Genomic DNA, 25,254 nt, shown 5'->3' with positions numbered 1-25,254 from the left:
GTGCAAGTGAGGCAGTGGGAGTTTTAGAATGAGAATTCGCATAAAACAGAACAATATTAAAACTTTGCACAAGGGTTTTTTTCCTTGTGATTAAGCCAGGTTTGATCCAGAAAGACTTCAATATGAAGTTTTGTAAGCAAAGCCCCAAACCACTGTGAGTGCAATTAACTGTAGAACAGTGAAGCATTCCAAGCAGACAGGAGAACGAAAGAGAACATGTGCTAAGCTCTGATACGAATGTTGGATCTCATTGACATTAACTGGTGGGTCATGGTGCTATTTTAGTCCTTCATGGCTAAATACATGCTGAAAGATTAGTAGCTGCATTAAAGGGACACCCTTTAATGCAAGAACTTCCCAGTTCTTAACAGTACCTTGTGCGAAGCTCAAAAATTCACCATAAATCTGCTAGCCAGAGGTAAAGATGAAAGACTGAGGAGGGAAGACCCAGCAGAATTCAGAGAAACAACTGGGTTTGCAAATGTCAGGGCTTCCGCAAGGGAGCTGTCTCCGGACCCCATCAGCCTGTAGCCAGTACCTCACTATCTAAAAGTCCCGCCACTATCTAGCTGCTGGGTGAAAAGCGACTCTTCCGTGGCTGCTGAGAGGGGGCATATCTTCATTACTGAGGCTAAGCTGCTGTAACACTCTGCCTAACGTTAGCTGTGCCATGAAGTTAAGGGAACTTTGCTCTCAACCCTGCAGGTTTGTGCCTGCAGGATCAGAGAGATTAAACTACATCCACTGGTCCTGATCTATGACAGGGGCTCCTGAGGGCTACCGTGATACAAATAATAATTTGTTCACCTTTGGAGGCCGCCTTTGCAGCTAGAAGAGTAATAAACCTGTTTTTTCAATGGAAGCTTAAATACTGTGGAAATTAGCTGCTAAAAGCTCTCAGTCGCTGCAGAAGTCTTTTACTCCATCACAGGCAAGTGGAGTTTTGACACCTGGAATACTGCAATATTTGCTTTATCAAATAGCTGCATTCGCACTCAAGTCTACTGGAATTCCAGTCCAGCTGTCCTGGATGTACTGGACTAGCTCACTCTGATTTCCAAGTGCCTCCTCCAGTTCCAAACCCGGGCTTCCATCACTTCCCAGAGATGGTTCCCCACTATTAGCTAATCTGACTATCAAGAATTTTTTCCCTTGATTTTCTGCTCAGGTTTCCCCTCATTCGTTTGATTCCTTGCTGTACCCCATGTGCTGCTCTAAATACCCTGCTTGGTATCTGCTCTCTCTCATGTACTTGCAGATGGTTTTGTTCCCCATTAGCCATCATTTATTTCCTCCAGTCTCCTGATACTACAGGTTCTCTTCTCCAAACTCCCTTTCTGATGTGGCTGCCTAGAGCTGAACAACTAGTACGTGGGCAGCCCTCAGGAAGACTTCAGTCTGTCTCATTGCATGGCCACTGTGCTTTTGGCCCAAAGCTGCAGCTCATCAGAGCATTTCCAGTGGAGACTTAGCCAAGATCGTTCTCCTTCCAAAATTAAATATCTTTTAGACAAAGACTGTGTCACACTGTGGTCTGGTTGGGATGCTGAGAGGGGATGAGAAAAACTATGATCTCAGAGCACTAGAAATCAGGCAAAGCCAGGACATGAACCTGCATTGCCCATATCCACATCAGTGCCCTGGCATCCTGGCTGGTACCCTCCCACTCCCACTTGCATGCTTTCCCGAGAAAGTCAGGAACGCTTATGGTTTTGTTCCGTTGTGGAATAACAACACGTTTCCAACCTGCCACAGAACTGACTTGTCCTCCAGTCAGTTCTACCCAAAATCACATTAGCCAGTTTTGCTAACATAACATTAGCTATGTCTACACGTGCACACTACTTCGTAGTAGCGGCACTAACTTCGAAATAGCGCCCGTCGCGGCTACACGCGTCGGGCGCTATTTCGAAGTTAACTTCGACGTTAGGCGGCGAGACGTCGAAGTCGCTAACCTCATGAGGGGATCGGAATAGCGCCCTACTTCGACGTTCAACGTCGAAGTAGGGACCGTGTAGACGATCCGCGTCCCGCAACGTCGAAATTGCCGGGTCCTCCATGGCGGCCATCAGCTGGGGGGTTGAGAGATGCTCTCTCTCCAGCCCCTGCGGGGCTCTATGGTCACCGTGGGCAGCAGCCCTTAGCCCAGGGCTTCTGGCTGCTGCTTCGGCAGCTGGGGATCCATGCTGCAGGCACAGGGTCTGCAACCAGTTGTCGGCCCTGTGTATCTTGTGTTGTTTAGTGCAACTGTGTCTGGGAGGGGCCCTTTAAGGGAGCGGCTTGCTGTTGAGTCCGCCCTGTGACCCTGTCTGCAGCTGTGCCTGGCACCCTTATTTCGATGTGTGCTACTTTGGCGTGTAGACGTACCCTCGCAGCGCCTATTTCGATGTGGTGCCGCGCAACGTCGAAGTTGAACATCGACGTTGCCAGCCCTGGAGGACGTGTAGACATTATTCATCGAAATAGCCTATTTCGATGTTGGCTTCACGTGTAGACGTAGCCATTGTGTAAGGCCAGGTTGAGCCCACATCAGAATGCTATAAAGTACAACTCCAGTCCCCATAGCCTAAGAACTCTCCCAGGCTCATCTGTACTCCTAAAGTGCCCACCAGTAGTTGTCCTTTTAGAAGCCCACCTTTCACAAATGTCCTTGGGATCTGACTGATGGAGCTTCACCGACACCACTTTCAATTGTCCAGTAGGGGTCACTGAGCAGTTATACTTTGCCGCGATTGGTAAGATATGGTTACATGGCTCGGGGCGGTAGCATTCAGATGATGATGTAGGTTGCGAAAGGTTCGCTACGAGTCCAGTGTCAGAGGGGCAGCCATCTGTATCTGCAAAAACAACAAGAAGTCCTGTGGCATCTGGTAGACTAACAGATTTTTTGGAGTATAAGCTTTGGTGGGCAAAGACCCGCTTCATCAGATACGTCTAGCAAAGTGAATCTTTGCCCCACAAAAGCCTATGCTCTGACTATCAGTCCAGAGACCCCCACCAGACACTCCCTCCAAGTGTTCCAGGACAGCCTCTGCATGTGGGTGGGGAATAGTCTAAAATCCACAGGGTATTATTATTAAAGCTTCTAGGCTTCAGTGTGACCCATATTTCCCAGGCATGCCGGTGGTGGCTGACAGAAGGTGATACAGCAGTGCAGTGAGGTGAGCATACATTATTTAGTAAAGCAAAAACTTCCACTCTGTCTTCAGTCACCTACTTGCAAATCCATCATCTATGTGTGCCTCTTTCGATAGCTGGGGTTGGGATTTTCCAGTGTTAGCCGGTCCTGTAAACGCCTAGCTCCATTTCATCAGCAAGCCATGGGGGGCTTCCCTGCGTTCCTGACATACGGAAAGTGAACAGATAAAAGCCCCCTGCAAATAGCTTAAAAATAAGTTAGTTCCTGAGTCAGGTTCCCTCCCCCATGTACACCCCAAAGGAAACCCAGCCTTACCCGTCAGCTGTCTTGTTGGGTGGGGAGGGGGTTCTTTTTGTTCATCTAGCTTGTAGTTGAAATGAGAGCTGGGAAATTGTACAGTTACCCTTCAGATATGTGGACTGGGCATATTTTAATCTTTGACCTGCCACTCAGATACTAATATAGTATAACTAGTTTCATGCTAATGATGATATAACTCATGTTGCAATTCCTGTGCGAGGGAGTTCCTGTGATGAGGAGAGAAGTTATTTAGAGTTCCCATTGGGTGATATTTATCAAGACATTTTGGCACCTGATGCCCCCGCTGTTCAGGTGGCTTTGGACTGATCTTTTGTATGCAGCGCTCATTGTAGGCTGGTTTCTCAGCCCTTCTGCAGTGAAATACCGTGATATTTCTTGCTCTTTATTTCGTCCATACAGTCTGCTGGAAAGACCTTACCAAGCCCATCTCCTGTGATGGAGCTGCCAAGCTCATCCAGGCTGAATCCGCGGAAGAGAAGAAAAGATGGGTCCGGACCCAATGGGGCAACAGAGCCAGATGGAATACCTCTGAAAATGCCCCGTCACTCATTTGTAAGTAAGAGCTTCTGATCAGAAAGGGTTCAGTTTTGGAAAGCAGCTGAATGATGTTGAGGTTGCGACATTGATTAGAGCAAAATAAAATGCCCTCAGTGCCCCAGGGAAGAGATGGAATAGTGCAGCCTGGCTTGTGCTGTTTGCTTCTAGCAACACTGATTCAAAACTCTCCTTTGCTCATGCTAATGGCCGTACTTGCGACACAGGTGTGAAAAATGGAGTTCCAAGCAAGGTGGGGAGAGCTGTTTTGTGGTGAGTGTGGTGGTGGGTGTGGCCGGACTTGAAATAAGTCAGCTTTTGACTGTTCTAATTTCTTTACTGACAAAGGCAAGATTTTAAACAAAATTGAAATTGGATCTTTAGACCCACTTGTTGCCTGGTTCCTGCAGCTACTCCTGCAGTTAACATTAAGCCTATAAATAATGCCACTGTAACCGATGAAACTACTTGTGGGGTTAAAGCTGTGCATGCACGTGAGTGCTTTCAGAACTGGAGGGCTAAATATAAAAAAACGTCATTTGAATTAATATCTTGCCTTGAGGTAGATTGATTTAAGTCAGCAAGCCTGAAACCATCTTGTTTCACATTTGAACTTTTTAGTTATTTTCTGAAAGGCTCCATCTAGACTAGAGGAGTTTGTCGGCAAAATGGCCCTTTTGTCGACAAAACCCACAGAGCATCCAGATTCCCAAGGGCATTCTGTCGACAGAACACAGCATTTTTGTTGACGTCGATCCCCTGCTCATCACGGGGAAGAACGCTGCAGTCAACAGAGATCTGTCGTCAAAACGCTGCTCTGGACGTTGCGGGAGGCTCTCTGTCAACAGAAAAGGCTTCTGTGACACCAGGCAGCCCTGTCTGTTGCACTTACAGGTGGCTGTTTTGCTGGTAGAGTAGCCAGGCAGTCCAGCCACTCTCTGTTGACAGAGCAGATCACTCTTTCGATCCACTCTGCAATCTGGACACGATCTGTTGACAGAAGTTTTGTTGCCAGATGTCTTCCGACAAAAACTTCTGCTGATAAATCCCTCTAGTCTAGACATAGCCAAAGCAAGATTGGTTCTTATGGATTGGTAATACTTAAGACATTGCTTTGCAGCTAAATGTAGCCTTTATGCTAAATTTGGTACCACTTTTTAGTAACTAGGGAGACACACTATGGCTACATGTAAATGAAGCAGGTCAAAAATGCTAATGAGGTGATAATATGCAAATGAGGCACTGCGTATACATAATGGCAGCCACCTGGCACATCAGAAGTGCTGCTTTCATATTGCAAACTAGCCGGGTAGATGGGGTTCCTGTGAAAGGAAACCCCAATTTTGAAAGCACCCTTCTTTCCAAAAAAGTTGGAAAGAGGGGGTCTCTTGAAATTGGGGTTTCCTTTCAAAGGAAACTTGTCTACACAGCTAGTTTCCAATTCGAAAGCAGCACTTTCAGTGCTCTGTCATATGCAAATAGAGCACTGAATATCCATACTGACACCTCATTAGCATTTTCAACCTGCTTCATTTACATGCCTCTTCTGAAAGGGAGGGGTATGTGTAGACGTAGCCTATATATTATGCACATTTATTTATGCAATTATATAGCTTAGCACTTGCTCAGTTTCTTAATTTTTACATGATGATGTCAGAAAATGGTGAATTCTTTCTTATTTACCAGTTGGTTTGTGGGTGGTGTATACGTGTCAAGCTGCAATTGGATGGGAGTTGTAATTAAATTAAAATGCACAGAAACAGCATGTACAATTTTTAATTAAATAAAACTACCTGAAATGTGCTAGAGACCTGTGAAAATGTAGCCACACATGGTTTACGTTTAAAAATAAATGTCGGCCAACCTTGTTTCTCTTCCCCATGTCCTTGGAGGTTTTAGAACTTGTGGATCTCATCTGCTCGCACCTCCATTTTTGGAAAAGGAAAACAAGCTTTCCTGCTCTTTAAACTTTCAGTTGGTTTCTCAACTTTGAGTGAATCTAGTTGTAGAACTGAACTAATTGACAAGTATTAGAGGGGTGGTCATGTTAGTCTGTATCCACAAAAACAACTAGAAGTCCTGTGGCACCTTATAGACTAGCAGATTTATTGGAGCATAAGCTTTCCTGGGCAAAGACCCGCTTCGTCACATACATGTCGTCTATAAGGTGCCACAGGACTTCTCATTGTTTGAACTAACTGGGTAAACTGAAGTGAAGCAAATATTCTCTCTGCACCTGCAGAAGAAACTGCTGTCTGTCCAAAGCTGGTTTAGTATTTCAACAAATTCTGGTTCCAAGTTCTTGGCCTATGACTGGTTTGACTTCCTTTAAAACTTGTACAGTAAATATGTACTGCTTGTATATTATATTTTTATTTAATTTAAACAATAGAATACAATAAGTTTAGGCTTAATATAGGTTGTCTATTCAAATTTAATTTTAAATAGGTTTTCTTTAATTTACTCCAAATAAAATCTGATATATTTAAAAACTATTTTTATACACCCTGTTTTGTCATCTGTAGTGATGGTAGACTGGTTAGTTTCATTGTGGGTTTGGTGGGTTTTGCTTTCTGTTTCTCATACATTTAGCAGAAAGCTGCATTTGTGTTTCCAACAGCCCGGGAAATTTTGTAGGCAATCCAAGAGAACCTTTTGTGTTTATTAAAATTGAAATGTTACGGCCTCCATTAAGCTGATGGTGCCTCAGGCTATGTCTAAACTTGAGGCTTTAGGGCAAAAATCAGGGTTTTGTGCAAAAACCACACTAGCAACTGCACTGGAAGTCTATATTTTGCACGGAAACTGCTGAGTTTCAGCGCAAAAATAATACCACCCCACCAAAAGTCTTTTTGCTTGTTTTGCTGAGATACCAGTGAAGAGCTGGGGGAACAGGTGGCACCATCACTAAGGGGGCAGAGTGCTTTATAAAAGTATCTGCTGTGTGCCCCAGCTTTTACCTCTCCATATTTACAAACAACACTTTGCCTTCAACACCACCTTCCATTAGAGGGTCTCCAGTGCTTTACAAACCTGAATGGATATGAATGGGTATCTTAGTTTTACAGATAGGGAAAGTAAGGCACAGATGGGTGAGGTCACCATTTAGCAGGTCACATAGCTGGACATAGCACCCTGATCTCCTTGACTTTCATACTTGTGCTTTAATTAACAGACCATGGAATATACCATCTAAAGACAGAAGGGGACCACTGTGTCCCCACCTTCTGTGTTGCTGCACTCATAAGCTGTGTCTACACGTGCACGCTACTTCGAAGTAGCGGCACTAACTTCGAAATAGCTCCCGTCACGGCTACACGCATCGGGCGCTATTTCGAAGTTAACTTCGACGTTAGGCGGCGAGACGTCGAAGTCGCTAAACCCTCATGAGGGGATCGGAATAGCGCCCTACTTCGACGTTCAACGTCGAAGTAGGGACCGTGTAGACAATCCGCGTCCCTCAACGTCAAAATTGCCAGGTCCTCCATGGCAGCCATCAGCTGGGGGGTTGAGAGATGCTCTCTCTCCAGCCCCCGCGGGGCTCTATGGTCACCGTGGGCAGCAGCCCTTAGCCCAGGGCTTCTGGCTGCTGCTGCGGCAGCTGGGGATCCATGCTGCAGGCACAGGGTCTGCAACCAGTTGTCGGCTCTGTGTATCTTGTGTTGTTTAGTGCAACTGTGTCTGGGAGGGGCCCTTTAAGGGAGCGGCTTGCTGTTGAGTCCGCCCTGTGACCCTGTCTGCAGCTGTGCCTGGCACCCTTATTTCGATGTGTGCTACTTTGGCGTGTAGACGTACCCTCGCAGCGCCTATTTCGATGTGGTGCCGCGCAATGTCGAAGTTGAACATCGATGTTGCCAGCCCTGGAGGACGTGTAGACGTTATTATTTCGATGTTGGCTTCACGTGTAGACGTAGCCATAGCCTTGTAAGGGCATCTGACTGAAGATGGCACAAAGTGAGCTGTGCTTCTATTTCCTCATGCCACCTCTGAGCTGTCCTCTGGAGAACTCCTCAGCCTCTGTGAGGTGTAGACTCTCTGGGAATCTCTTGAAGAGTTCACTTCTCTGCTCTCGTCACAGGCCTTCTTCCTAGGAGTTCATAGCAGGGCTCCTTGTTCCTGCAAGGGCACAAGTGTCACCCAGATACTTTATACTCTCTTGGCTCATACTCGTCTCTGAAAAGCAGGCTGCTTATTTCGAGTATGACAGTGCCAGAGTTCACCTGCATACGGTAATAAAAAGCCGATTGATTTATAGCTTTGCTCTGATCGTCTCTTGTATCCAGTATTTCAGTGTGCAGAACCTGACTCTGTTACATGTGGAAAGACTGACCTTTTTATCTAGAGAGGCGGTTTTGAGGGGGTTTTTATATGATCTGTTATATTAGTTGCATGAGTTGCTGGTGTTTCTGTATATTCCTGATAGTCTGGTGCATATGTGCTTGTGAAATTGCAAGCAGTCTGTTCACACACACTCACAACACCTTCCCTACACACTACGCTGCTCTGGCTTAGAGAGCCTGGCCTAAAGCACAACAAGAGGCAAGCACAGAAGTATTAGAAAAAGTCAAACCCCAGCTAGCAGAGGGATTGAGTGTTAAGAAGGAAATCAGAAGGCTGTATGGGGGAAATTTACTTTGGCCTCATTAAAGGCAGGAGTTTAATTTAGAACCCCTGAAGCGAGGAGATGCACTCCTGGGGCTTTGGCCTTCACGAGGTGCAGACTGTAATGGCCAAGACGGCGCATAGGAGGCCAGAGACTCCATACAATACCCTTGTTAAAGAAAGGTTCGAAGGGCAATAGCTCGCCGTGGTGTAATGATCACAGTGCTGCCTTCCCATGCACACTGCACCTGGAGAGCTCTTTCAGCCTAGGGTTGCCGCCGGGAGTGACCACTGCAGTGCCTGCAGAAGGGCTGCCAGGGCTCACAGCAGGACGCCGCAGTGGGGCAGGAGGTAACTGCCAAGGAACCTCTGGCAGCTGTGGGTTTAGATTAAATCAAGAGGGGGTTAGCGAGATTAATTCCTGGCCATCCAGTGGCGGGGAGGGGATCTGCTGTTCTGACGCTCCTTCCTCCGTATGTCACAGACCCCGCACCGCCATTAAACTGACACTGAGCTGCTGCTTACTGGAGGGCAAGATGCTCTGCTTTGTCCCTGCCAGATCAGTCCCCCAATGGGTTATAATTGGACTTTATGCCTCTTCGTTCTCCCTATGAACTCTACCAATGTGGTGGTTTTGCTGGCGGTTGTTTTTTTATTTCCTTGGGGGCGGGGGTGGGTAGGGAGGTGTGAGGTTGTAATGTTCCATCAGGTTTTTGTGCTTTGCCACAAAACGCAACTGTTTCCTGCCTTCTCGGGCTTACAGGTTGGTTCTTATAAACACTTCCCGTGGAGAGTCAGGCCAGCTATTGCCAGCTTCTCCTCAGGTGGTGACAGCTGCCGGGTTGTAAGCATGGGGAGATTTGTCCCAACATACAGTTTGGCTGAGGCAGTTTGGTCCAGTGGTTAGATCTGAGGACTTGGGGGTAAAAGACTCATGGGGCAGGTCCTTAACCGATGTGAAGTGCCACAGCTTCAGTGTAGCCCACAGAGCTATCACCAGTGACACCAGCCAGGAATCTGCATCCTGAGCTTTGCTGAACTTTCCCCTTGATTCCGCGTGTAACTATAATCTCAGCTCCCCCGAGTTCTCTCCATCCATAGGTATGGGGTGATTCACCCACCAGACTGCTGCAGGGCTTAGTTTTAGAAAATCTCCTTAGTGCCTTCGGTACGAGGCTCTCCTCGTGCAGCGTGTCTGCTGGTGAATTGCCAGGCTACCCGAATTCCCCTGCTGCCCGTTTGCTTGTGCAGTGGACATATTTGCAAGCTGTTCTCCTCTCTGATTACGTAGGGCTTGAGGGAGCCAGCTCCGTTCTCAGATGAAATTGAAGTGGACTACAGTAAGCCGTACGTCCGAGTCACATTCGAAGAGGCGACCAGAGGCACCCCCTGTGAGTACTGTACAGCCAAGTGAGAAGCCGGTTCTCTAAACCTGCACGCTAGTCTGGGATTTCTCCCGGCTCGGCTAGAAAGTTTCATTCTTCCTGGCATCTGGGTGGAAGGAGCCCTGCTTTGCTAGTCAGGAGCTTACACCCACCCTGGTAACTATTATTTGTGTTACATGTTTGCCTGGAGGCTGCAGCTGGGATCAGGGCCTTTTTGTTCCAGGAGCTGTACGTACACTTAATTAGAGGTGACGCCTGCCCAAAGAGCTCACACCTTCCTCAGTACTAGTCTTGCTTGCAGCCACCCTTCTGAGTGGCGTCAAAGCTACAGCCAGCCGGAGAGCAGTAGCCGTGCTAGCCCTCTCCTTTGCGGCAACTGAGACAGCTTAAATATCTAGAGGAGTACAGCAGCCAAGAGCACTGTCTCACGGCAAACATAAGGTGCCTAAGCAAAACAAATGCCCTTAACAGTGTCAGTGTTGAGAGGTGCCCCCCACAGGATGCTGGAGAATACAGCAGCATACAGTCAACAGTCAAAACAAAAAAACCATCCAATAGCACTTTAAAGATTAACAAAATCATTTGAGGTGATGAGCTTTCATGGGACAGACCCACTTCTTCAGACCACAGCCATACCAGAACAGACTCGATTGATTGTAGTTTTTTGATTTGTCAACCTTGATTACTGTTTTTGATTCTCTGTGCCTTAAATATTGAGTCTGTTCTGGTCTGGCTATGGGCTGAAGAAGTGGATCTGTCCCACGAAAGGTCACCACCTCAAATTATTTTGTTAAAGTGCTACTGGACTGCTTTTTTGTTTAGATAGTATATAGACTAACACAGCTATCTCTCTGTCACTAGTCAATACGCCCGGCAGATCTGCTCTTAGGAATAGGAGGGTGCTGATTTCTGTAGTCCCATCTCTGAGTAGAATGGCAGATGACTCACTGGCCAAAGTCTTGTTCCAAGGTATGATAAGAGCAATTCTAGTAACACCTGTTTGAAGCCACATTCTTCTGCTGTTCCTGTATTGACTTCCAAAGTGCCGCACCTCTGGAGCTATAGTGAAAATACTTCGCTTCTTTCTGTAAGTAGAAATAAAGTAATTAAAGTAAGTTTACTCCTGTGGAGGCCTATTTAACAATCTCCCTCAGGAATTTCTGGAAGCCCCTTAGCTTTGCATAGTGAAATTGAGAGTGGCCTAAACGCTAGCACACAGCTTTCCAGCCCACTGTCTGTGATCCATGCTTTGAGCAAGTTCAACACACCCTTTCTCCCATACATAGACCAGGGACAGAGTGTATTGACCCACAATTATGGGCTTAAAGGTCTTGAATCTCTGACTTCAGTTTCTCTATGGAACCACTTGGCACATTCAAGTTCAGCCAGATCTGCTCTGTGAGTAATAAGTTGTCATTGTCTTTACTCGGTAGCTCATCTGCACCATCTAACATCTCTCCCTTATCTGCTTCTCCCAGCCTCAGTTTCATGCCTACATCAGTGCTGTCCGCTATTTCTGGGGTAGTCTGACTTCAGTTTAAGTGTTCTTCTGTGGCTCAGTCTTGTCCGCCTGGCTTTGATTGGCCCTGAGAGTGGTGTGTCAGATGCACTGGGTTCTCACCTATTCAGAAATAAGTGCCAGGGTGGCTGAAGCATCCCACAGCTGCATAAGGGAGGCCAGCATGAGCCCCAGAAATGGAAGTTAAGAAATCTCCCGGCATTGTGGTTTTAGTAGTAGATGGACTCCTGGGTATCCTTTAGGCTGAGAAAGGCACGTGTGGGTAAGCTCAGGTGTCAAAATAAATGAGCTGCTCTTTACTGAGAGCTGAAGTAACCATTAATCCCCATGGAAATGAACCTTCCGGCCCCATCCAGGGAAAGCTTTATTCAGCATTAGTTTCTCCATGCAATTATCTGACTCCCCCAAGGGCCAGCAGGACTGTTTTGTGCTGCCTCAAGATGATTTTCAATGCACCGGGGAAGCAGAAACCATGAAGATTGACTCGATAATAGTCCTGCCTGAGCAATTGAGGGGTCAGACTGAGCACAAATTCCACTTGGCTAGAGTAGTGAGGGTCAAGCTTGGGGAAGGGAGAGTTAACTCATGGGGGAAATTGGGATGATCTCAGGATTTCCTGCAGGAGCCAGCTGGGCAAATGACACAGATTCAGGAATGTTTTGGGCAGGGGTAATCAGGTGCAGAGCAGAATGTTGAGAGGCTGCATTTGATTGCCAGAGGATGAAGGTGTTGGATGTTTCCATTTTCCTCAGGTTTCCTTTCACGCTGTGTGCACCGCATCCCAGAGTGGCTGCACTTCGCCCCATGAAAACCCCTGGCCTGGCCTTTTAGGGGGTTTTGTTTGTCTCTGAATGTCATTCCATGCTTATTCGGGCACTCCATGCACTGGCTCCTATCAGAAGAGGACACAAACCAGCAATTTCCCTTCTCAAACCTTTTCGGGCTACAGCTCCACATTCTGATGGTGATACACCTTGTTCCAGAAACAACTGAGTTCCTCCCACAAGGAACCCAAGGCTCCCTAGGTCCTCAGACCCACGCAGCAACTGCTTCCCTCAGGACTGGGTCTCCACGAATAACGTCTGTGTTTTTGTGCTCAGCGGATCGACCAGTCAGGGTTTACGCTGATGGGATATTTGACTTGTTTCACTCCGGACATGCCCGGGCCTTGATGCAGGCAAAGAACCTCTTCCCGAACACATATCTCATTGTAGGAGGTAAGGAGAAGTCTGTGGCCTTGTGCAGCCTTACAGGAATAGTAAACCTGGCCTAAGACAGGATTGCTGCTGGTCGGTTCCTCTGCACTCTCACCCTTAGTGCCTTGCCCTGGGCCTGGCACTTGTTAAAGCTCAAAGGGCAGCCACGTTGTAATCTCATCCCCTGTAGCAGTGAGGTGGGTGCAGTGCAGCGTCAGGAGACAAGTGGCCCTGTCTATAAAAGTGAAACTCCAGAAGTGATTTTTTGAAAGGCAGGAACTACTTTCAGGCCTGACCAGCATTCCCTCTAATTTTTGACATCCATGTGCGGAATAGATTTTATACATCAAGGCATGTGCAGGTGTGTACCATCTGCAGAAAGACACACTGCTGGCTGCGGGCACTCTGCCAATCAACTGGGTGGCATTTGACTCTCTCCTGCGCAGCTGTTCAAGAGCTCTGCTTACAGGGAATGTTGGTCCTGACCACATTAGTCTTACCTTTTGATCTAAATTTTATGCATCAAGAAATGCTGTTCAGAGCTGAACAGTGAGTGCCGTAATATAACAGGACATTCTGATCCTCTGCCTGGAGGAAAGGAAAGTTGAAAATTAAGAAACTGTCCCATCTGTGTGCATAGTCTCAATGTTCGCTTCAAGCCGAGACTCGTTTTCCCCTCTCTGTCTCAGCTGTTTGGCTGGAGCAGCAGCAGTTTATCCATCGAGATGGATAATGGCCTGTTTTGTTTTGAGGCCTTCTCAAATTATTACAAGGAGGTTATAAAGAATTGTTGATTTTATTTCATGTGGTTTAGTTGGCCTGATAACGGGACTAATTTGACGACTGGCTGGGAACCCATTCCAGTTTGCCCTGATTCATTCAGGTGGCACCAGCTTAGTTTCTAAATTTGGAAACCTGGTTGGTTTTGCTGTTTCCTTGGTAGGGGGTCAGTGTTCTGGACCCAAGTCAAGCACATGGTAAAGGAGGCAATTCTCTGTCCTGCCTACGGGTGATCCGTAGAGCTGCCTTGTGCTCCCAATACTGGTGCCCAAAGGGGAAGAACACCTGATAACTTCTGTAGCTGCCATTGGATGTGCAGCAGAGGGGCTGGGTGACAGCCAGTCAACCCCGAAGCTTGCCCAATTTTACATAACAATGCCATATTCGTCCCAAGATATGGAGACCAGTGGAATTGTTTCGATAGGGTTCCTTACCTCCCTACCACTCCGTTTCCCCCTCTGTCTCCAAACCTTTCCCACCAGTGGTCTACTGGGCGAGAGTTGCAGACTGGGTGTTAAAAATTGGGTTCTCTTCCCAAGTCCCCAACACCTCCTGTAGCACGTTAGCTGAAGCAGCTGAGCCTGCTTAGCTTGGAAGATCTGTCAGGGTCTTGGCACAGGGGTCACCCGGGCTGCGGAGGTCAGGTAGTGGCTCCTGGCAGGGGTGGGGGCCAGGGTGGGTATTGAGAAGACTGACGGACCTCTGCTGTGTTCTGTGCCCCAGTCTGCAGCGACGAGCTGACCCACAACTTCAAGGGCTTCACGGTGATGAACGAAAGCGAGCGCTATGACGCAGTACAGCACTGTCGCTATGTGGACGAAGTAGTGAGAAACGCGCCCTGGACCCTCACCCCGGAGTTCCTGGCAGAGCACAGGGTAAGACGCAACGGCAGAGTTGCTGGGGGCTTTCCGCCAGCCAGGCACCTGTGCTGTGTGCGCTCGTAACTGCCGTGCCCCCGCGAACCTGCAACATGTGTCCTGCACCAGTGGCGCGTACCGCGTTGCATGAGTTGCTGTACGGGGCTGGGTTCGTTTGTAAGGGCGGTGAGAAGCCTAAGCAGAACTAACCTGGAACGGCAAGTACCATCAAAATCTGAGCTGTACTCAACTTGGGGAGGAGGCCAGATCTATGGGGGGGCAAGTTCTCACAGTCCCAGTGAGGCTCCTTTTTGCTGTTCCCTTTTGTGAGAGCAAGGGGTCACTGCAAGAAAGTGGCAGGTAAACGCAAAACAAGCCCCATGCCTGCGGCTGCCGTCGTACTAGAAGTCGCTGAGAGAAGCCAGTCCCAAGGCTGGCAGGTTTATTGAGAAGTCATTCTCTGACAAGAAGTCACTCTTCTGCTCTACTCTGCACTGATTAGGGCTCAGTTAGAGTACTGTGTCCAGTTCTGGGCACCACAGTTCAAGGAAGATGTGGAGAAACTGGAGAACACCCAGAGAAGAGCAACAAGAACGACTTGAGGTCTAGAGAACATGAACTATGGGGAAGACTGAAAAAGGTGGGCTTGTTTAGTTTGGAAAAGAGAAGACTGAGACATGGAGACATGATAGCGGTTTTGAAGTACCTAAAAGAGTGTTGTTAAGAGGAGGGAGAAAAATCGTTCTCCTTGGCTTCTGAGGATAGGACAGGAAGCAGTGGGCTTAAATTACAGCAAGGGAGGTTTGGGTTGGACATTATGAAAAACTTCCTAACTATCACAGAGAGGTAGCCACGTTAATCTGTATTCTAACAAAACAGCAATCAAGTAGCACTTTAAAGACTAACAAAATAATTCCTTAGGTGATGAGCTTTCGTGAGATATTCTGTGGCTCATCACCTAATGAATTATTTTGTTAGTTTAAGGTGCTGCTTGACTGCTGTTTTATTTTCCTAACTATCAGGGTGTTGAACACTGAAATAAATTGCCTAGGGAGGCTGTGGAATCTCCATCACTGAAGATATTCAAGAGCAGGTTAGACAGATCGATCGGGGATGGCCTAGAGACAGGGCTTGGTCCTCTTGAGGTCCCTTCCAGTTCTAGTGCTCTATGATTCTATGAGTGCTAGTAGTAACACTGGCATAAGGTAGATTAAGATAAGGGGAATGGAATCTCCTGCTTCAGGGAGCTGCAGCAGGGGTCAGGAAGTGATTTGTGGCCAGACACACTAAAGCTTGGTCACCTTCCTCCAGAACATGAGGTATTGCCCTCTGCTGGCACCAGGCTGCTTCTCACAGGCCAGCAGTTCACTCTGTTGATAATAAACTGTTTGTAGCTTGAAACTGCTGTTTGCATCGAACTCAGTTGTCTGCCTCCTTGACATACACTCAGACTTGTCCAGGGTTGCTCAGGAGGGCCAGGCTGCAGAGGGTTAACCTTGTTTTAAAAGCAGAACACGTTGCTTTGCTCTCCACCTAGCAGTACACAGTGGGTGAGCAGCAAGTAATTAACTATCCCCAGGCTGTTACAGAAAAAGGGACCTTCTGTGGGTTCAAGGACAGATTTATTCTAACTCTTTTCTTCAACTCCCAGATTGATTTTGTTGCCCATGATGACATCCCATATTCTTCTGCTGGGAGTGACGATGTCTATAAACACATAAAAGAAGCAGGTGAGGCACAAGTCGTGGTGGTGACCTGTGACTTTAACCATCTGGAACTAGCTGGTGGGTCTCAGACCTGTTCCTAGTGGTACAGGTGTTTTGTAGCAAAAATGTGGTTGTAGCTGGTGCCAGTTACTGGCCAGCACGGCCCGGATCGAGCGTCTAGGGAGACTGAGCTCCCCTCTGTCTAGGTTCTTCTGCTGTTCCCTTCCCCATGGTGTCCAAGTGCCTAAAGGATGGACCCTTCCACATGAGGTCTGCACCACGGTGGCAAGGCCAGTCCTGTGATCCATGGAGTAAGCAGAAGCCATGGATCTCAGAGGCTGCTAATTCAGAACCTGTAATACCAGCTATCGGAGAGGCAGCCAAGTTAGTCTGTATCTTCAAGAACAACAAGCAGTCCTGTGGCACCTTATAGACCAGGAGATACTAAGGTCGCTCTTAAAAAGAATTGAATTCATTAGTCTTGCTAGGGTGGGTGGATCTGCTCTTTCCTAATGTAGCCATTTGATAACGAAGATCTAGCACAATAAGCAGCCCGCCACCAGGCATCTCTGTTTGAAACGTAGCAAGTGCTCCTTGTTGGTGAAAAATGGCACTGGTCTGACAGAAGCAAAATGCAGGCTGCAGTGTCGCCGCTCGTGGGCTTAAATGAATGTAAACCTCCTGTAGTGCGACTCTTCTCTCTTGGGCAGGACTCGACTTCGTGCTGGCAGTTTTGTCGCCAATCACAGAGCAGTCATGGTGAATGTAAGTGTTGGGTGACTGCTCCCTGATCATGGAGTTAAAAAAAATTCCACTTTCCTTGCTCTGCTCCAGAGCACCAACCACCCGGAGCATCCCCAATACCTTACTCCTGGCTGTGTGAGGACAGGTGGCCCAGAGAGGGACCCTGTCTGCCCTCACCCCGCAGATCCTGTCCTGCAAAACTGGTGCTGGGTTCAGTAACCTACTGGAACAGGGGTTCAGATGGGCTGCAACCCAGTGTGCCAGGTTTTACTGCTCACCTCATGGCACTGGGCCCAGCCCCACAAGACAAGGAACTGCAACAGTTGGGTGAAAAGACAACTTGTAGGAAAACCACACTATCTGTAACTCTTGTCCTGCTGTGACAAACCTCCATCCATCCCCACGGCGACCAGGGCTGTTTGTATTCCGACAAATGCAGCATCTTCTCTGGCTTTCTCTCTCTGTTGTGTCATGTCCCATTGCTTTGTTGTGTCCTGGTGTCCTAAGCGCAGTATCATAAACTCAGTGCTGGAAAGTCCCTTATTAAAACCGCATCTCAGATGGTAGCCAAGAGAACTGAGTACAAACCAACCAAACATGAACTTTGCTTAGAAACATCTTCTCCCCCAAGTCATGGTTCCCCTTTAGTCCTATTCACTAACCCGTCCTCATAGTCCAGTAACAGATCTGCTCTTTGCTTCGAGTCCAGCTTGTGAGCAGCTTCCCGCTCGGTTTTATACGAAAGAACTCCGGCGATCCAGCAAAGGAGCCCGCTTGCCTTCAGGGGTCGCTCAGTCTGTGAGGGACTCAGCTTCCCATCCACTCAGCTGGCTGCAGATACACTTGGGTGGGCCTTTTTCATGGGAAGGGAAATAACATTTGTGCTGCTGCCAACCTGAGCTTTGTTAAGTGTGCTAAGTTCTCCAAGGTGGAAGGTCCCATTTTGGGGAGCACGTTAAGCGGTGTGTGTTGGAGACCTGCCGTATTTTCCCTCCGTCCTTCATGGAATCGGTACCTTTGGGTAAGCAAGGAGTCACCTGCACAAAGTAGAAGAATCCCATGGAAATATCTCCTTGACTTGCATTCTGCAACCTTGGTCCAGCCAGTGTATGTGGCTGACCCTTGGATCACTGTACCGCCCTTAAAACTTCACGGCCTCTCACTGCAGGTGCCTCTCAGTGCAGGTTTCAGGCCTGGTTCAGTTGCTGAGCTGTTTGCATCGATTCGAAGCCTAGATGCTGTGGTCGTCTGTCCTGGATTCCTCCAGAAAACAGACCAGAGCACTCCCCTGCATTAATTCCCACTGCGAGTCCCATTCTTGGGGGTTGAACGAGAGCAAATTTTTTAGAAAAACTTCCTGTCTTCATTTAAAATCGGCCAGGGATGGAAATTCTCCCCCTTGCCACCCCAAACTGTTCCAGCAATCGATTGCCATCAGAGTAATTTAACTCTCACTGTTAAATGGTCCACTTCATTTCTCATCTCTGTGGCTCTAGCTTCACTTTCCCTCCATTGGGTCTTGTCTGCTAGACTAAAAAACCATCTACAGTCCCGTTGCTGTTCCCCATGCAGTTACTTAATCAAATCACCCCAAACCTGCTCTTTGATAAGCTACATGGCTTGAGTGCTTTCAGGATCACTAGAAAGTGGACTTTCCAGTTCTTTGATCGTTCTTGCGGCTCCTCTCTGAACTCTCCTGTTTTTGACCGTGACTTATGGAAATCAGAACTGGGCAGTTCCAGGATCAAAGTATAGAACAGGGCCAATGGGGAAACAGAGGGGAAGTTGGGCATTTAAGAGCCTGTGAAATACCCAGCCTCTGTACTGAGAGTCAGTAAGAGCTCCTCGCCTTCCATCTGACTGACGACTCTCCTGGGCGCTCTTCCCCCCTCCCCTCCCCGGTGTTAGGTATGTTTGCACCGACTCAGAGGACCGAAGGGATTTCTACGTCTGATATAATCACCCGAATTGTACGGGACTATGATGTCTATGCCCGACGGAACCTGCAGAGGGGGTACACCGCCAAGGAGTTGAATGTCAGCTTCATAAACGTGAGTCTCCAGGGGTTTGACTGTAAACTCTCCCAGGTGAGGACCATCTCCCAGCACAGTGGGAGCCTGATCCTGACCGAGGCCTCTGGGACATGTTGCAATACAGATAGAATAATAAATTGCAGGGCTAAATAGTCCCACACACTGTGACAATAGGGCCTTATCAGATCATTTTCCCCCTTTTAATCCTGCAGAAGAGACTCAATGCCAACAAAATTGGAGTCACAATCTTGGTTAAATTGTCTGTTTTCTGCCTGTCAGCAGCGTGACTGCGTAACAACAGCACCTTGTTCTGTACTGTGCTGTGGCAGCTAGCGGTGCAGGTTGCAGAGTGTAGTTGGTATTTTTGATTGAAACGTCATGCCTTCCTAACTGTGGCTGTGGTGTGTGCGGGAACCTCTGGCTGCTCGGCAGTAAGGCCAGGGCTCTTTGCTTGTGTTACCACCAGCCAACTGTCTTCCTCTCTAAATCCTAAAAAAGTGAGAGTGAATTGTCTGTGGGGACAGGTAAAAATCTAAATGCTCCATGTCCTGATGCTTCCCTCTGTGGTGTTTGCTTCCGCAGGAGAAGAAATATCACCTGCAGGAACGTGTGGACAAGGTGAAAAAGAGGGTGAGGGACGTGGAGGAGAAATCGAAGGAGTTTGTCCAGAAAGTGGAGGAAAAGAGCATTGACCTCATTCAAAAATGGGAGGAGAAATCCCGGGAATTCATTGGCAACTTCCTTGAGATGTTTGGACCAGAAGGCGCACTGGTAAGATGTTCTCCCTGGAGATGGGGACAAGACACGGGGTGGGCAGGGGATTACCCTGGCACACGTGAATGCTTCTGGGAGATGAAGTTGTGATAGTGCTGCAGAAGGGAGCCCTCCAGCCAACCACAGCACTGGTGCCGTGCCGGCTTCCCTCCTAGACTGTCTGCTCCAGCAGACATCATGTGTTAAGATGGGGCTTTGCTGGAGACCAAGAAGGTAGCTCAGTCTGCAAGGGTCACTTATCCTTGGCCTGTCTGAGAAGACCAGCAGGGATGCCACACAGTGCCAGCCGCCCCGGTGGCTTTCTGTTCAGAACACCCATTCCCCGAGAATTGGCCCAACACCTGTCATCAAGTAGCCATGGGAGAGGGGTAACTTTCCAGCCCAGTGGTGAGACAGTCCTGATCTGTTACACAGCCCTGCTAAAGCTGCGTGCTGCAAGTGTGTGACCAGATGGCCGCTGAGCCTGTACAGCGAAAGCTTGTGCCCTTGCAAGTGGAGATTTTTCCATAGGGTCCATGGGCCAGAGCAGCCATAAGTGCACTTAAGTGCTGTCTCCAGCACCTATTCCCATCACCATCTAACATGCTGCCAGCTCCATCATTAATCTCTCTCCTCTTTTCCTCCCCTCACTAGAAGCACATGCTGAAGGAGGGCAAAGGCCGGATGTTGCAGGCCATCAGTCCGAAACAGAGCCCCAGCAGCAGCCCGACGCATGAGCGCTCCCCCTCTCCCTCCTTCCGCTGGCCCTTCTCCACCAAGAGCCCTCCTTCCTCGCCGGCCAACTTCTCCAGGAACCAGTCCACAGTCGCCTACGACATCAGCGAGGATGAGGAGGACTAGGGGACACTGATTCACTGAGAGCCGAATTCCAGCTTCTAACCCAAGGGGAACTTGAAATGAGCGCAATAGTAACATGGTTGCTGAGGCCCCTCCAAGAGGCACCATCTGCTCTGAGCAAGGGCTGCTGTCTGGGAAATGTTCTCCCTCACCCCGGCCCCTTTTTATTGTTTACCTTCCAATGGGTTCCAAGAGAAAAGTGGGTTTTATTTTCTTTTTTTAGAGTATTTTAAAGAAGGTGGCACTGGAGTCCTTGCCCTGTTAAGCCGCCGCCAGGCAGGGCAAGGTCGCTGTGGGGAGAAGAGTTAATCAGACCCTTCCCTCTGTCTGCTGCTTTGACCCCCGGCAGTCTTCCATTGTCCCACAGCAGGATTCTCCATCGCTGCTGAACTTCTTGAATGATGGACACACCAGGTCCTAGGATGGTGTGAACTTGGGAGAGTGCAGGATGTGGCTGCGTAGATGAGCTATTTTTTAATTCTAAAGAGACGTCTGTACTGCACTGGAATCAGGAGGAATGTACCCAGCTCGCTGCATCCTGACCTTGCAGCTGAGGTTCCTGCACCCCATGTCTCCCGGTTGGGAAATTCACGATCTGAGAAGACTTGCCACTGTAGAACTGGTCACTGGCCATTCTGTAAAGTCCAGTAAACCTGCACCATGCATCTCTCTGGGCCTGATCCTGCAAAGAAATGGCTTTTCGAGCGCTCAAGCAGCCATTCAAGCCCGTAAAAGAATCACTAAGTCTCAGGCTAAGAACCTTATTTTGCCCTTCAGTTGCTGTGTGAGGAAGGAGTATCACCTTCTGCGTTCGTACGCGCACACGCTCAGCGAGGCACTAACAAATATGCTGGCTCCTTCAGAAAGGTCCTCTCCTGCCTTTGCACCTCCCCCCACGCTCTGGTGTTCCCCACGTATGTCCGTCTGTCCAAACATCCACTCTGGGTGCTCTGCTTTGCACGTGGAGTCTTCGTTTACGTCACGGTGCGCTGAGAGACGGAGAGCTGTGATTTCTCGCAGGCCGTTGGGGGAAAGGCCCTGCTAAGAGAGCTCTTCAGAATGTTCGTGGCCTGTTCTTCCTCCATTTCGATGTGCGCAGTTCTTAGGTTAGGAGTCAAATCCTCTGTGCGTTAAATGCAGGTCTCTCTCCATGGGCTGTTTCTTTGGGAGTGCAGAAATAGCATCAACAGTCTTTTTAACTGTTCGTTTGAAATCGTGGTCCAGTTACGCTTTGCTACTCACCGTGTAATAAATATTTATATTGCGCTTTAAAGGCCCCTTGGGTAAGGTCTGTGGCATGGTGTCAAGCATCGAGTTCCCCACACTGTGCTTGCCCAAGGGAAGTCCTTTGGGCAGGCAGGTCGTGGGTCTTCTGACACACTGTATCCTGGAAGCCAGCAGTCAGGGAGTAGAGGTGCCATGTCCGCAGCCATGAAACTCCCAAAATTGCTTTAGTGCCTGAGTTTGCCTTGCCGCCATCTCCCTCTTTGGAGAGAGCTTTCTTGAATGTTGCAAACAGGCAACAAGGTCAGGCTGAGTCTCCTGGACAAAGTCTGCAGGTTTTAAAACCCGCATTGTATGACCTGGGAAACAAAGATTCTGTGGAGACAAAAAGGCAGATGCTCGAGCCTTGCTACATCCTAATGCGCTTGTATAGACCATGGTCATCCTGCACCTAAACGGGGCTACTTCTTCCTCAGCATTTGGTCAAGCAATGCCACCTGCAGGGCTTGGTGTATACTCTTGTCCTCCATGCAGCTTGGTTGCATTGATTCCTCGCCCACCTTTATGTTTCTAGCAAAGCCAGAGCTAGTACTGGGGAAGGAGAGTCTCCGTTTCCCATGACCGTGCAAGTGATTCCTCCCAGCAGGAGTGGCTGTGGCTCTCGGAAGGTTTTGATAAGTGTAGACCAGCTGGAGAGACACTTGCGTAGTTCTGAGCCGGAATGGCGAGAGGCAAGTGGTTCTTAAGTTCTTGGCGTCTGAGCAGTAGAAGACAATGTACATAACTTTCCCACTTACATGATGATTCATCAGTAGATGGATTCTACTTCCACAGATGCTGAGTCTGGTATTTCCTTACCCTAATCACAAACGTTAGGCCGGGCAGCCTGGGCGATGATCAGTCATGTTAAACACGGGGTGCGATGATGAGGGTGCTTATGGTGCTGGGTCACCCCAGGGGGGGATCCCGCACAGGGAAGTGACTGCATGGTTTCTCTGCATGGTGTGGGTCACTTGTGCAGCTGGGGCATGTTGATTGCCTGCAACTAGGAATATCGAAGCCATTTCTTGTAACCCACAAGCTTTGCTTTCCCCCTTGCACTTTGCAAATTAAATTGGACACCCCGGTCCCAAATCAGTGTGTTTATCAGGGCTTTTAGAGAGATTGCATCACTGTCTGAACGCCACCATCTGGCACACTTCATGCCTGTTGCTGCATGAGTTGAGTGCCAGAAATCCTTCGTCAGCACAGCAGAGTTCCTTGTACTGATTGGTGGGGGCCAGAAGGGGCAGGATCATTTCCTCCTCATAATCGCTTGACTGTTTCATTCTATGCTTCTCTTCCAAGCCTATCCTCAACACCCCGCCTCCATTGGAACCACTGCTAACAAGCGTCAGAATGGGGTCTCCTTAGGATCAAACCCTGGCGAGAAAGTTGCAGAGTAGAGGGATAAGAGAAACTCATGTTTCTCCTTCATTAAGAGAACAATCTCCATGGAGAATTTGCGCAGTAAGATGGAACCTGGTACCATTTAATCCATATGGGTCTGTTTCTGCAAGACCATATGAGCTGCAGCTTTGAACCCTTTCTGCCCTCGTGCATGGGTCTGCTGACTTTGAAGCAAGCCATCACAAAGGCCACATGGAACAGGGTCATAAGAGTGATGCTAAAAAGTACAGCAGAAGATAGGCAGAGGATGAGCGTAGTCAGTGCTGCTGTTGCTATTATGCGGATGCTTAAGAAGCTGTGATACTGGCATTCAGTCTCACGTGAACTTCAGAAGAAAGTTACTCAAGCACATGGCAGGACGAGGGGAACCTGTCCATTAAAGAGTCTAGTCCCATAAAACTTGAACAATGATTTAACCCCCCCCACCCCCACACACACAGAGAGCCCATTTGTAGCTCAAAGCATGGGCTAGTGCAGCTAATGCTGCCAATGTTCTTTCCCTCCTCTTTGTAACCATATATCCGGAACATGCTGGTGTGGGACCTTGTGCGGGAAGCCAGTATGCAACCCCCCTCCTCACTTGTTTCTTGTGGCTTTTAACAGTGTTCCCATCCCCTGCCTTCCTCTCACATATTGAGTGGGGACCAGCTTGTCCAGTGAGAGGACAGAACCCCTCTTTTTGCACATGGTCAGGTACACCGAGCACGTGGTGGCCGTAGCTGCTGTTTGACCCCCCAGAAAGCCGTATCTATCAAGCGAGAGTATTTTCAGCAATACGTTACCCGTCACAAGAGCAGAGCCAGCTGGGTGAAACTGGGCTGGTTTGTAAGTCACGGCGAGTTAACTTTCTCAGATGCTGTCACCTGCCTGTGTCTCGACCAGAATAGTAGTTTCATTGGTGGTTTGGTTTTCTGTCCTTTCGAATGAGATCAGTGCACAGATTTTTTTTTTTTCCTGAAACAACGGGGGGCGGGGTTGGAATTTGTTCTAAATTCCTGATTTTTTTTTTTTTTTTTTTTTTTTTTAAACAACGGTTACGTTTCTGTTCACTGAAACGGCACTTACCTTGTTGGGAAACGCTACTGGATAAGGTTTTATGTGAAGGTGTGACTGGAGCTTGAGGGAATGGTGGATCAGACTGCCAGGTTGCAAGCAGGGCTTTCCACCCGTGCTATCACCCCAAGTTGGCTGATGCCCTAGAGCTTTGAGATGTTTGTCGTCTTAGCAGGGCAGCGTGCTGTCGTACTTGAAACACACTGGTGTGGTGCTTTACTCCTCTCGTTGGGATGTGTCTCCCCTCAATCAGTGTTAACTGTATCGGTTTCTCTGTGTGCGTGTTACTGGCTTGTTCCGAATTGGGTTTTGGCTTTTATGGTTCGCCAAATAAACGCAAAGTAATTTTACCCGACCCTTGTCAAACTGTGCCAGATATTTTTGTCTCTGGTTGATGTGAGTGGTTCTAATCTCCCTTGACTTCCTGGTTTCCTTACCGAAAAGGCCCAAGATAAAAAGATGCCCAGACAACTCCTGAAGTCGCAGCCTTTCGTAGGAGATTTCCCACCAATTCCCCTTGTGTATGCAAAACTGGTCCTGAGCTGCTGACCAAATGTGCCCTGTGCAGCGCTGGTTAATGCTGCTTTTCTTTACGTGTTTTTCACCACAGACCCTATTATGCAGCTCTGCAAGCGCAAGGCTGCTCTTTCCGTGAGTCTAGCCTGGCAGCTGATTCTGTTCTGCTGAAGCAGAGGGGACACACCATCTGTGCCACGTCCATTTTGCACTCGGGAGAGCAGCAGCAGTGGCCAATGAAAAACAGACCTGCCTGGGAGTTCATCTGGGTTCATCTCTGTTCTGCCTCTGTGACCTTGGACAGCTCAGCCCATCTCTGTTTGCTTTCCCTCAAACTAATGTAATAAGACCCCTCTCTCTGGCGGCCTCTCAATGAGCGGTGCTGTAGCTGTGGTTATGTCCTGATGTCATAATTAAAGCAAACAGCTGAGGCCACCGGTTCATTCAAAGGGGGCTGGGTTTTCATGCTTCCCTGAGTGCGTAGGTTTGTAGCCTCTCATTTGTGCCCCCCGGTGTCAGAATATCCCCATTTGTCGTAGCAAATAGAGGTAGTGGTCCTGCTCTGACCACCTCCACTCTCTGGGA

At 48.4% G+C, this 25,254-nt stretch overlaps 1 protein-coding gene across 3 annotated transcripts in view; it reads left to right on the top strand.

Moving 5' to 3' along the window:
* The window catches only part of PCYT1A (phosphate cytidylyltransferase 1A, choline), a 30,503-nt gene extending 6,000 nt beyond the window's left edge, over positions 1-24,503 (top strand). The window contains exons 2-10 of one of the 3 annotated variants that reach the window (XM_075004274.1): positions 3,116-3,161; positions 3,860-4,012; positions 9,888-9,987; positions 12,601-12,717; positions 14,200-14,351; positions 15,985-16,063; positions 18,692-18,834; positions 19,399-19,587; positions 20,224-24,503. In XM_075004274.1, the coding sequence (XP_074860375.1) occupies positions 3,896-4,012; positions 9,888-9,987; positions 12,601-12,717; positions 14,200-14,351; positions 15,985-16,063; positions 18,692-18,834; positions 19,399-19,587; positions 20,224-20,430 (1,104 nt within the window). In that variant the 5' untranslated portion in view covers positions 3,116-3,161; positions 3,860-3,895 and the 3' untranslated portion in view covers positions 20,431-24,503. Of the gene's footprint in view, positions 1-3,115; positions 3,162-3,859; positions 4,013-9,887; positions 9,988-10,088; positions 11,069-12,252; positions 12,718-14,199; positions 14,352-15,984; positions 16,064-18,691; positions 18,835-19,398; positions 19,588-20,223 lie in introns of those variants that run through there. The other 2 variants (XM_075004273.1, XM_075004272.1) reach the window with 2 other exon arrangements.
* The last annotated feature ends 751 nt before the right edge of the window (positions 24,504-25,254 follow it).

This window comes from Carettochelys insculpta, chromosome 10 (genome assembly GCF_033958435.1).
Source record: "Carettochelys insculpta isolate YL-2023 chromosome 10, ASM3395843v1, whole genome shotgun sequence".
NCBI lineage: Eukaryota > Metazoa > Chordata > Testudines > Carettochelyidae > Carettochelys > Carettochelys insculpta.
Note: the sequence above shows the minus strand (reverse complement) of the source record. Positions and strands in the feature narration are given on the sequence as shown.